Here is an 11,891-nt window from a genome sequence, read left to right on the forward strand (position 1 = left end):
CTACCCATCTATGTGGAAAAGTTTGGTGTAAATGCTCTCTAACGGCCATGGAAAAATGAGCTGGAGCACCATCATGCTGGAACCACATTTGTAGCCTCTGATTCAAAGGAATGCCTTCCAAAAACTCATACAGTGTGTTCTGCAGAAAGTTGAGGTAAGCAGCGCCTGTTAATCGGTTTGGTAAAACAACAGGACCTAGAAACCTGTCACGTCTGCAATACCCATCCAAATGTTTAATGAAAAACGTGCCTGATGTCCAGATTATTCTATTAGAGCATGAGGATTTTCGTCGGACCAAATATGCGTATTGTGAAAATTAAACACTCCATTTCTTGTGAACCTGGCCTCATCAGTAAAAAAAATGTTTGCAGGAAAACGAGGGTCTTCAGCATCATGACGTAGAAACCAGCGGCAAAAAACCAAACGTGCTTGATGATCATTTATTGGATTTAAGGCCTGTACTCGTTGCACATGGTATGGATAAAGCAGTTGCTCGTGAAGGATTCTCCAAACAAAAGGACCACTATAATTCCTACCTCAGCTGATATTCTCCATACACTCGTACCTGGATTCTGCTCTACCAGTGCTAGAATTTCTTCTTCTGCTTTAGGAGTGGATACCGACCTTGGTCTTCCGGATAAATGGCACTGTTTGCTCAAGGAACCGGTATCACGTAATCTTTGGTGAATTCTTCCAAACATGCGTTGTGAAGGAATCTGGCGATTTGGATAAGCGTCAACATAAAGACGTCGCGCTTCGGTGGCGTTCCCATTAGCACGACCATCATGAAATGCATGTCTGTTAATTCTGCGTTAGAGTAACCAGCCATAGCGAAAGAAAACTTGTGAGAACAACTGTCAAATACGTACTGTTTATTTCACTAAACATCAACCAACTATTATAAGAAAATACACAACGTTTTTGCAAAATAAAAAAGGGGCTAAAAACATAAAACATTCCATATCTCCTCAACCGTTACTTTGCGGACCCATGTTTATTGAGACTTCTGCTTATTTTGGTTCATACTATTACCTCCTTAAATATTTTACACTCATTTTTTAACACCCTGTATAGAGCTTATTATTAACTGCAAACTTAGCTTGGTTTTTACAAAACGAGTCTGATAATAACAAAGCTAAACAATGGGGCTGGATTGAACATATAGGTAGACTTGCGCCTAAATTTATATCAGACAATTTAGACTTTATTCCAGAAAAATTATTAAAAAGTAATAGCTGTAGCTGTGAAAGTGGTTGTTATAAACAAAGATGTGGAAATAAAGAAATATTTGAAGACGGAAGTGCTACGGAAGAAATTATTGTTGAAGAGCCAGAAACTTGTAGTATTGAAAAAGAAGGGCTCGAAGTCGACGATGATCTCGAAGATCCTTCAGAAAGTGAAAGTTGTTTTGATGAAGATAATCGTAGTGAAAAAGGTCTACAATCTACTGCAATTTTATAATTTTTCACCAATTTTGTAGTACTTTTTATTTTTGTAAAGCGAAGCGTCGCAATTTGTAAATAAAAAATCAATGAATAGTTATAAATTAATTACTCATTATGTATTAAAATTATTTTATTCAAATATGCCTAAAAGAGTACTTAGTTATTGTAAAACTATTTGGTTATTAAACATTATTAATATTACTTTGTAGTAAATTATTTTATTGAAATTTATTCTATTATTCACATAAATAACGAAAAAATTGAAAATAATAGAGAATATTGAAAAATTCGTGATCTGAAGTTGTTTTTTGGTTTTTCTCAATTTTAAGTGGTTAAATGAAAAATAAACCATAAACATTTTAATGTAAACATTTCAACAGTTAAAATGAGCCCGGGCAAAGTACTAAATTCGAAAAAAAAAAACTAGAAAAGTTTTCATGGAAAATTATATATTTTTTTTTGGAAAACTGTTAATATCTCGAAAACTACTTGTTTTCCAGTTTCGAAAGAAATCATACTTATTTAGTGTAAAAAAGGTACAATTTCACAAAGTTTCATTAAACTGCATTATTTTTGAAAAAAAAGATAAAAACGAAAAAATCGGTTTTCCGCGAATTTCTCTTAAAATTTGAGATTATGTTGAAAGATAATAAAAGTTTTTCATTTTTTATTATCTACAACTTTTGTGTGGAACACTGCCCTAGGAGATCATATTTCGCCAAAAATCGCAAAAATTCATTTTCAATCCCTAAACACCGCCCCTATTTCACAATTTCCCTTTATCTCGAGTTTAATTTTTGTTTTTTCTATAACTTATAACCCAAACTAAATTTTCCCATTGGTCCTTGCCTGTTTTTTTAGCCTTCAAAATCCGCTTTGGCACCAGCCTATTATATTTGTTTAAAAACAGGTGTTTGAAAAACCTTAAAATGACACACTTAAAGTCAGTCTATAAGACTAGTGGGTATATGTAAAAGGAAATGCATGCGATAGGATTATGAATTTGTCATTTAGACAGAAATAATTTTCAAGATGGGTGAAAAAATCCATGATACATTTTTACATTTATTTTGTGAAAAAAATTCTGATGGCACTAAACATTTGAGACTGAAAGGAAATGATCTTTTTCAGCGAATTGGGTAAGTCTAAAAATGCTGCCTCTGATTATTTTATACCGATTTAATAGATACAAAGGAATATTGTTTCTTAAAGTCACATTCAACATTAGTGTTCCTAAATTGTATGTACATAGTTAAATCCAAATTTATTACAAGAGGTAAGATATCAAATGAAATTATAAATTATTGTTTCTTTAAATTGTATACTTACAACAGATAATGTAAGGAATGTAAATTTAGACAGTTGGATCTTATATTAACTTTGTTTCATACTTACATCAAATGATTTTTCTATTTTAGGACTCGACTGAAATATTATGACATGTATAAGATTGCCGATTTTTTGAGTAATCATGATGAAATTGTTAATGTGGATATATGTTATAACGATATAGGAGATAAGGGTGTCAAAATTCTAGCAGATCACTATCTCAATAAACCCAATAATTTACAATATTTGAATTTGATGCACTGCGATATTCACGCTGAGGGCATGCAAGCAATTTCCTCGGGTTGGTTACTGAATTTGAGAAGTTGTAGAGTCAATGGAAATAAATTAGGTGCTATGGTAAAAATTTATTAACAAGTACCTACTATACTATGTACACTACATCCATTTTTCTAATAATTGAATCCAATTTTCAACCATTTTAAGTTAATAAAGTAAGTACAGTAAACACGAGAGCAAATATCCACACACCATGTAGCAGAATAACGTAACGTGCTTTCAAAAGGATAATAGAGGATATTATGAAAACAAAAAATTTACATTAAGTAGCCGTGTTGTGTGTTCCAGGAAATTATGCAAGAATTATTACACAAAACTTAAGCCGAATCTGCGCCGTGTAACTGATCTATTGTTTATAATGCAGAAGTTAGGTTAAGTTCAGTGTGCGTGGGTGATTTAAGTCTTGCGTTGACTGTAAACCGATTTACGTTGTTTTATTTCAAAACTTAAATATAACTAGATTTTTTCATTTGGGATGTACAAACAGAGCGTATTTTTTAATTTTTGTAGAATTACCTAATATCAATTTATGGAAAGTAGTTTTTTCTATTATTTTTTAATTTATTCAATCCTAGCGATGTTTCAACACGTCTTTAAACTGCTATACGTGTACTCTTCTTCGAGCATAATACTACTGGAGTTAACCTCCCAATGGCAGGATGTATTACAAGATAAAGAGAAAGATAGCTGCTATAAAGGTACATGCTATCTGTCGCCGAACGCGATCATAGATAATAGAACGCGATTGGCTCACGACTGATTCCCTCTATGACTACGTGACAGAAACAATCACATTCGGCGAGAGAGAGATAGCACGTATCTTCATAGCAGCTGTCTCTCTCTTCGCCTTGTAACGCGTACAGCCTTTGGGAGACTATCTTCCCAAAGACACTGTATAACAGAATTGATTTCAAAATTGCTATGTCTTTGATTTGACAGTTTATTAACAACAATGAATGAACATTTATTTTTATATCCTTTCTTATCCTTTTGATGAAACGCACTTATTTCAGAAACTTCCTGTTTTTCAGATAGATGAAGCATAGATTTTTGTTTTGATTAAATTTCTTATGAGGGACTAAGGGTTCATAGCTCCCATTTTTTTTAGTGAATTCTAAGCTCTTCTTCAACAGCTAACTCGGAAATTATTTAAAACAATGAAAATCATTCTGTTTAAATATTCTTGATATGTTCTCACTTTTTGCGTATGAGACAAGTAGTAGACAAGAGAAATTATGTATAAAGTCACTTCTTAGAAAACTATTTATTTTTATCCCATGATGCAGGATCTGTTTTGAATATTTCAATAAATTATTTGAACTGAGAAAACTGTAAATACTTTTCAATGCAACACAGATTTAATTCTGATTTTTAGGGAGCTCGTTTTATAGCAAGTTTAATCATAAATTGCCCTAAGCTAGTTCATGTTGATATTGCTGACACTGATCAGAGTTTAGAGAGCATTGAATCCATCCTCATTGTTATTGAACGAAGTACTTTGGAGGTATTGGATATGTCGAGGATTATACCCAATTCCTACTATACTAGATATAACGTGGCCACATTGGCAGACGATTTAGGAGCAGTATTAGAGGTAAAAATAACTTCTTTTAGTGTTTTTCTGAAGGAAAGATCGAAATGTCTCTTAATATATTAAGAAGTCTAAACTGACGACAAGGCAATGGCCCAGAAATTCGTAAGAATTTGTTGGATAGAACTGAAAAAAAAACGAAGATTTAGTTGTGGAGAGAATTGACTTTGGCAAAATGTGGCTTAATGAAATTAATAATCGTCCCATTGTTTATTTTCTCCATACAAAAAAGATAATACAACCATGAAATAATTTACCTACCTTCCGAAATCGTTTCAGCACTTAAGTTTCTATTTCGGCATATTTTTTTATGCAGAATTAATAATAGTTATTGCCCTTAGGCTAATGAAACACTGGTGGAGCTGCATGTGCAGAAATGTGAGTTTGATGGTCACGACGTAGAAATACTGCTACACCGATTAAGAAACAATAAGAAATTGGAAATGCTCGATTTGGGATGTAATCGTGTCAGTGATCTTGGTGTACAGTTCATTGCAAAATGGTTACGAATAAGGCCGCCACTTCGCGCTCTAAATGTGTCTGCAAACACCATTAAAAACTTTGGCGCTAGGTAATTGTAATAGGTAATATTAATCTTTTATGTAAAGCTCTGTCTCATAAAGTGACATTTTCCAATTTAATTCCAATAAATAGGTCGAATTTTTAAAGATTTAATTTTGTACTACGGTTCCTTTATTTAGCACAACTAATACACAACAGTTTACACATTTGACAACTTTCCTCTTAGATGGATGCTCGATATTGGACCAAACAATCCAGGTGAACGACTTTAATTTTTACCAGGCCCTCTCTGGATTTTGTAGACCATGTTGATCCACTTGATAACCGTATATGGACCTTACCAAGAGTTTAGATTTGCCTTTCTTCTTAACTAGGTTGAACAGCAATACTAGATATCTTGCGTAGAACTCACTGGAATTGGCTCTGACACAATACCGTATTTTCAACCGATCGCTTTCAAACTTCATTTTCTGGATTCTTTCATGGATGGCATCGATTATTTTGGCTAACTTGGAATGGGTAGTCTTACTATGTTTCTTGCTCAATGTTCTGGGTAGCCAAAAACGATGTCATAGTTTTAATTCTCTTCCGAAACTAACTGGCGTTCTTCCTGTAGCCTCATGGACTATTGATCGATAGGCCAATAACGAAAGAGGCACATGTCGGTCCCAGTTGGTTTGATGTTCGTTGACGACTATTCGCGGGTGATTCTACGGGCCCTATTAAATCTTGGCACCACGTCAACAGATTGTAGATGTAGAGGTGTTTTGATCTTTTTGATATGCATAAACTGGCAAACTCTTTGAAACACATCCGATTCAAAATTTCGTTCTTGATCCGAATGTAATTCTCTTGGAATGCTTAATCTGCAGAAGAGGTTTTCAACGAGAACTTCTGCTACCTTTTGAAAGGACCTCCAATGTTGTGTTTCATCTGGCCTCGGATTCTAATTCTAAGTCCCTTGCTGCTGGAACACTCAACATATCGGCGATATCAATCTTCTATATCTGTTCGGTTTCTTAGCCATTATAATCTTTCTTTAACTTTATTCTTGTTTATGTCGAAGTGTCCTCCGTTTACTCCACTGTGGACTTTTCTCAACACTTCGTTGACTCTATACCTAATGTCCGACGAATGTCCAACTAATACCCAATTAATAATCGATTATGTATTGTCATTATTTCTAGTTTTCCATTGCCTATCCGCCACAATTGCTATTAATCAGGACAAGTTTCGAAATTCTTTTGTCTCTGCTTGATTGCAATGTGAACATATTTTGGAACACGGCCTTTTGGATACTGCATCTGCGTTTCTATGTCCAATAGTGAAGTTATACTCTTGTAAAGTTTGTAACCAACCAGCTTTTGAGTTCTTAAACAGGAATAACAATTTCAAGGACTTATGATCTGTTCTCAAGATATTGTCTCACATTTCCTCTTTGGCTTCGATAATGCCCCATTCTGGGTTTGTGATAAGATACCTTCGATTCCAGTGTTGCAAGAGCATATTCTAAGAGAATCATGAAATAAATAAATAAACAAATGTGTAAAGTATGTATACTAGCGTGATTTTCACTACAATACAATATATTTTAGTTTTTGTATATGATATATGGAAATCAATTATTATCGTTTTGTTGAAGATGCAATTGCCAAACTGCATTTTGTTGGAATTCCAGTAATTAAAACACTTTATATATTTCAAATATTTTGACATTCAAATAAAAAAATTCAAACCTAGGACCAGAGATTCTAGGCAAAGCAATGGAGCTTCTCCATGAGCTTATTTATAATCTCAAGGACTATTAATTTAATTCTTCGAAATTTTAGAACCACAATTCGAGTTAAATTAATAAATGGCGAAGTTAAACTGCTTCAAATAATTTCCTACGATAGAAAAGTTTCTTGTATCTTCTACAACTCGAAGAAAAATTCAACTTGACGTCTTAAATAATGGCATCGAGTTTAACTGGTGACCCCAAAACTGTTCCTGCACCAAATTTAATTGAGATATCTAAAAAGCTAACAGTTATCTATAAAAAAATTTTTTTCAAAATCTACTTTTATATTCGAACACAGAGAAAATTAAAAGCACAACAATCTATAGGTCGTCTAAGTCGTACTTGTATAGGTGTATAGGTGAGTTGGCATACTACAAATTTTTTTTAAATGCTAATTTTTCGAAAACATTTTTCTGCAAAAGGCTTAACATTGTGATAGGACATACTTTATGTTTCTAACTAATTTTAAGTACACAAACACCACATTTTTTACGTGATGATGAAACAATGTATCTCCTTCGCCGAGTCTCACCTATGGAGAAAGCAGATTTCTTAATTTTTTAACGAGAAAAATTAAAAATATTCTGAAGGTAGAATTTAATACATTGATTCTTTGAAAACCTCTCTATAAAAACTTAAAAAGATAATATAAAAAGGACCACTTTATATTCAAAAAATCGTCAATACTGTAGTAATTCCTACACGGGTCAATCTGTATATACAAAAAGATCGTTTAAAAATGTCTAATTAATAAGAAATATTGATGTGTTCAAGGGTATTCCTAAAAGGTGCCCTGTTTTACGAACGTCCTGTATTTTTATTTGAGCTACTATTAGTGAAAAGAGGTAAAACTTTAGGAAGACCCTTGTACGTCCGGTGTTCAGAAGTGGCATCTCCACTTTTCGCATCTGTCAAATAATTTATGATGAGACACGTGCTTGGTGATATTATTTTGTTTTAATGGCTGATAATTCTGTCGTTACTCGAGGCCATTCGATTTTTTTCTTACATTATTATTAGCATTATTTACAAAATTTAACAATCTAACTCATAGACTTTACTTTTTTAGTATTTGCTTATGTGATCTAAAGAAAATAATTATTAAATTATCTTGCAAAACAGTTGTTAATTCCCTATGGGATTAACCATTTACTCAGTTGCAAATTGCAACCAAATTACATAAAAATAAAAAAATATATATTTTTTCAATGATACTGTAAGCATTTAAAAGCGCACCTACAAAGTATTTGATTGAAAGTATGGTTACAATCAGAAGAAATTTCGGTATTTGATGTTTCATAAACGATAAATGTTTTTCTTTGATGAACGTCGCTGTATCCTAGATCCTCCCACCAAGATTGAAAACATTTGCTTTTGCAGATGTTTCGTATAATGAATGTAGGCATTCGGTCTGTCAATGCCCAATCGCATTTTCAAAATCAAGGAGTCGCTGAATTAAGAAAAAATAAATGTAGCGATTGTTAAAAAAATATATATTTGCAGGTTTTGAAACAAATGCTAAAAGCTAAAAGGTTATTTCATGTGTTTGTTACTAAAAACAACAGTGAAAAGTAAGCAGCTTAAAACAAAGGATGAATAATTACTTTTGGTATATCACTGAAGATGGTTCAACTCATAATTTTAGAGGTTATAGATATGCATTTCAAACTACATATTTATATTATACATGATAAATTAAAATTTTTTTTTTCTTTTTAAATTTTGGAATTTATATGTCCATATCAACTTTGCTTTCAAAAACTATTTGCTGCCTACTAGATAACTCCACTAATTGTGGATCATGTATGAAAATGATTTATGCAGATTATTATTAGGTATATGTACCTATATTTTCCAAAGATTCCTATAAAAATACGCAAAATTAGTTAAACATGAATTTAAATTTGATATTATTATTTCTAGAGCACTTGGTTTTTGTTTACCATTTTCAAAAATAAGATACCTTGATATCAGTAATAACAAAATTGGAGACGAAGGAATGACAAGTCTTCTAGAGAGTATAAAAAAGTTTTGCCAAATAAGATTGCTCTACATATGGGGTAATACCATAGGAAAGACCTGTTGCAAGGTAGGTACAACTTAGTATGCAATAATAAGGACACACGCCGTAATAAAATTAACACTGGAATGGCATGGAAAATAGGCAATAATTTTAATACAATGATAAATTATCAATATCATCTCCGAATTGAAAAATACTTTTCCCTAAACAATGAAATTTTATATGCAGAATTAAACTGTAACAAAAATTTTTCAGATGATAGAAGAAGATACTTTTGAGATTTGATTGCAGCTAAACTAGCCTGACCGTATTCTATTTTTAAATAGCTACGAAATTATAGAACGACCACTATTTATTCAGATTTAATTGACATACATGACTGTAGACTGACATATGTCTTTATATTTGAAACAAACTATCAATTAGATTACGCTGAGGTCTAGGATATATGGCAGTTTAGATTTCGGTTATACTTTTTTTTGTATAAATTCACCCTCCTTTCCCTTCCATTGTTGAGCGCATAACCTACTATGAACTAAAAGTATTATCCTACTTACACTTGTTATTAGTACAGAGCCTTTATAGATGATTACAAGTCACATGACCATCGCGTTGGCAATTAAATTTCGGTAAAATTAAAAATTAGTAAAACAATAAGATAAAAACAATAGATAAAATAAATGAATCATTAATGTTGATAAGGTTAAGATTTAGGTATTTTTAGTGATTAGTACCAACCGTGCAATGTTGGTTGCTCAGCGATCACGTGCTTGTAAACATTTATAATTTTTTTTTATTTTTTACACCAATTTTCGCGTGTGAAACTCGCAATTACACTTTTCCTTCATGACGGAAATTTTCCACAGTAATTTTAATAAAGATCTAATCAAATAGAAGCATATATTTTTTCCGTTAATTCCGTTAAATTTAATTGAAAATGTTGGAATAAATTTATGATATTAGCTGTATTTGTTTTACACACTTGATCACTTTGGTTAATTCACTTTCAGTAGAGTTCTGACCAAGTTCGTTTTTTTTTTAAACAAGTGAACAAATCAAAATATGACCAAAATCAGTTCCCCCCTTTCCGATCTAACGTAGCCTAATATCGTGGTTAGTAAGTGAACAAGATAACCGAACAAAGCATAACCTACAAATAATAATAATCATAAATAAATAAATAAAAAATAAATAAAAATAAGCCGTTGATAATGGATATGGATTCATCCGAAGAAGATATGTTGATTGTAAGTATGTTGGGCACAGTATGATTGACAACAACAACCTAATTAAACTGAAATTGAACAGACGTCAAAAGTCAAAATTTAAAATGGAGTAGATGAGTGTTTTGCTCAACCTAAAGTTAGTTCAAATCACGGTCACTTCTAGTTTGGTCAATTTGACCAAACTGAAGTAACCAAGTGGTAAAACAAATACAGCTAGTAAGTTTAAGAAACAAAATTAGGGATAGTTGATAATTTTCAGTTCTAAGAGGGTTTTAGTAGTCGAAAATAGAAAATTAGTATCATGTGAGTAGATTAGAGATTCTTGTCTCATCCCATTTTATTTTGTGTTACTAATAAAAAAATACCGTACATTTACACTTTTGTAAACTTTTTTATTGTTGATTTTTCGAGAAAAAGTTATTCTTGATAAAATATTTTGCTTATCTCGGGAAGCGACGGACAGTAATCAAATATGTAATAAAACATACAGGGCGTCCAAAAAATTGAAATTGTGAAAATTTTCCCTAAGCAAAGTGCCTTTAATTTTTGTTTTTGTTAAACACTGTATTTAACAAAATTGTTCGAGAACTCAAGAAATGCTTAAATACGGGATTTAGTCAGAAAAGAACGATAATCACATTTTGCAAATAAGAATCTTACTTAAAGCAGACAGAAATTGTAACAAATAAATAATAATTAAATAATAATAAAAATAAATAATAATTTAAATACATTTTTTGGATGTCCTGTACGTTTTAATACATATTTGATTACTGCCCATGGCTTCCCAAGATGAGCAAAACTTTTCATCAGAAAGTCAACAATAAAAAAAGGTTACAAAAGTGCGGTATCCCATTCGGGAACATACTGTATATCGATTTCTGGATGAAGTATTTTAATTAACGAAAATATATCACGAATTTTTCAAAAATTTCAATACGATTTTAGAGGATAGAACGCATGATCGCATCGAAAGTTCTCAACCAAGAATACATTGACGTGAAAATTTGCAATGTTGACGGTAAACTGTCTCCTGCATTCTATCCAGCAAATCACTACAAACACAAATATTACTGTGTTATGGATCACGGCTGCCCAGTGGAACTGAAAATAAAACGGAATAAAGTTCCACATCCCGATGCTCTACCAAGAAGACTAATAAATATGCCTCACGTAGAGAGGTATCCTCCCGTAAACGAAGAACTGGGTTTGAAGGTGGTCCGAAAGAAAAAATGCCCCGAGGATGAATAAATGTGTTGTGGCGTATTCTGCTTTTTTAATGTTTTTACAAGTAAATGTTTATAAACATTCAAATTGTGTTTTTCTTTTATTAATATTTTGTTTTATACATTAACTATCTATATTAAATGGTCTGTTCAGAAAATAACTGAATTTTATTTTTTTAAATTTTATTATTAATTTTATACATTAATGGTCCTTATATCCTTCAAACTACTCCCCTCCCCTTTTCACACAGACATTTACCAGCGATGTTTCCATTTTGCGAAGCAATCGTGGCTAGCTTAATTTAAAATGGCCTTTAAAGTCTGTGACGAATCAATAGTCTGAAAACGGCGTCTTTTCAGCACTGATTTTAATTTCGGAAATAAGGGAGTCAGGTCTGGCGAGTAAGGAAGACGGACGGTAATCTGAATTTTGACTTAAAACTGACGAATTG

General features: G+C 32.1%; 1 protein-coding gene across 1 annotated transcript; it reads left to right on the forward strand.

Moving 5' to 3' along the window:
• Positions 1–2,477: 2,477 nt before the first annotated feature.
• Positions 2,478–11,464, forward strand: LOC108907716 (leucine-rich repeat-containing protein 34-like). The gene is made up of 6 exons (XM_018711513.1): positions 2,478–2,584; positions 2,864–3,131; positions 4,447–4,665; positions 5,004–5,233; positions 8,888–9,053; positions 11,162–11,464. Exons 1-6 carry the CDS (start codon positions 2,478–2,480, stop codon positions 11,462–11,464), a joined length of 1,293 nt encoding a protein of 430 aa, XP_018567029.1.
• Positions 11,465–11,891: the final 427 nt, after the last annotated feature.

The sequence above is a fragment of the Anoplophora glabripennis genome, unplaced genomic scaffold (assembly GCF_000390285.2).
Source record: "Anoplophora glabripennis isolate ALB-LARVAE unplaced genomic scaffold, Agla_2.0 scaffold179, whole genome shotgun sequence".
Classification (NCBI taxonomy): domain Eukaryota; kingdom Metazoa; phylum Arthropoda; class Insecta; order Coleoptera; family Cerambycidae; genus Anoplophora; species Anoplophora glabripennis.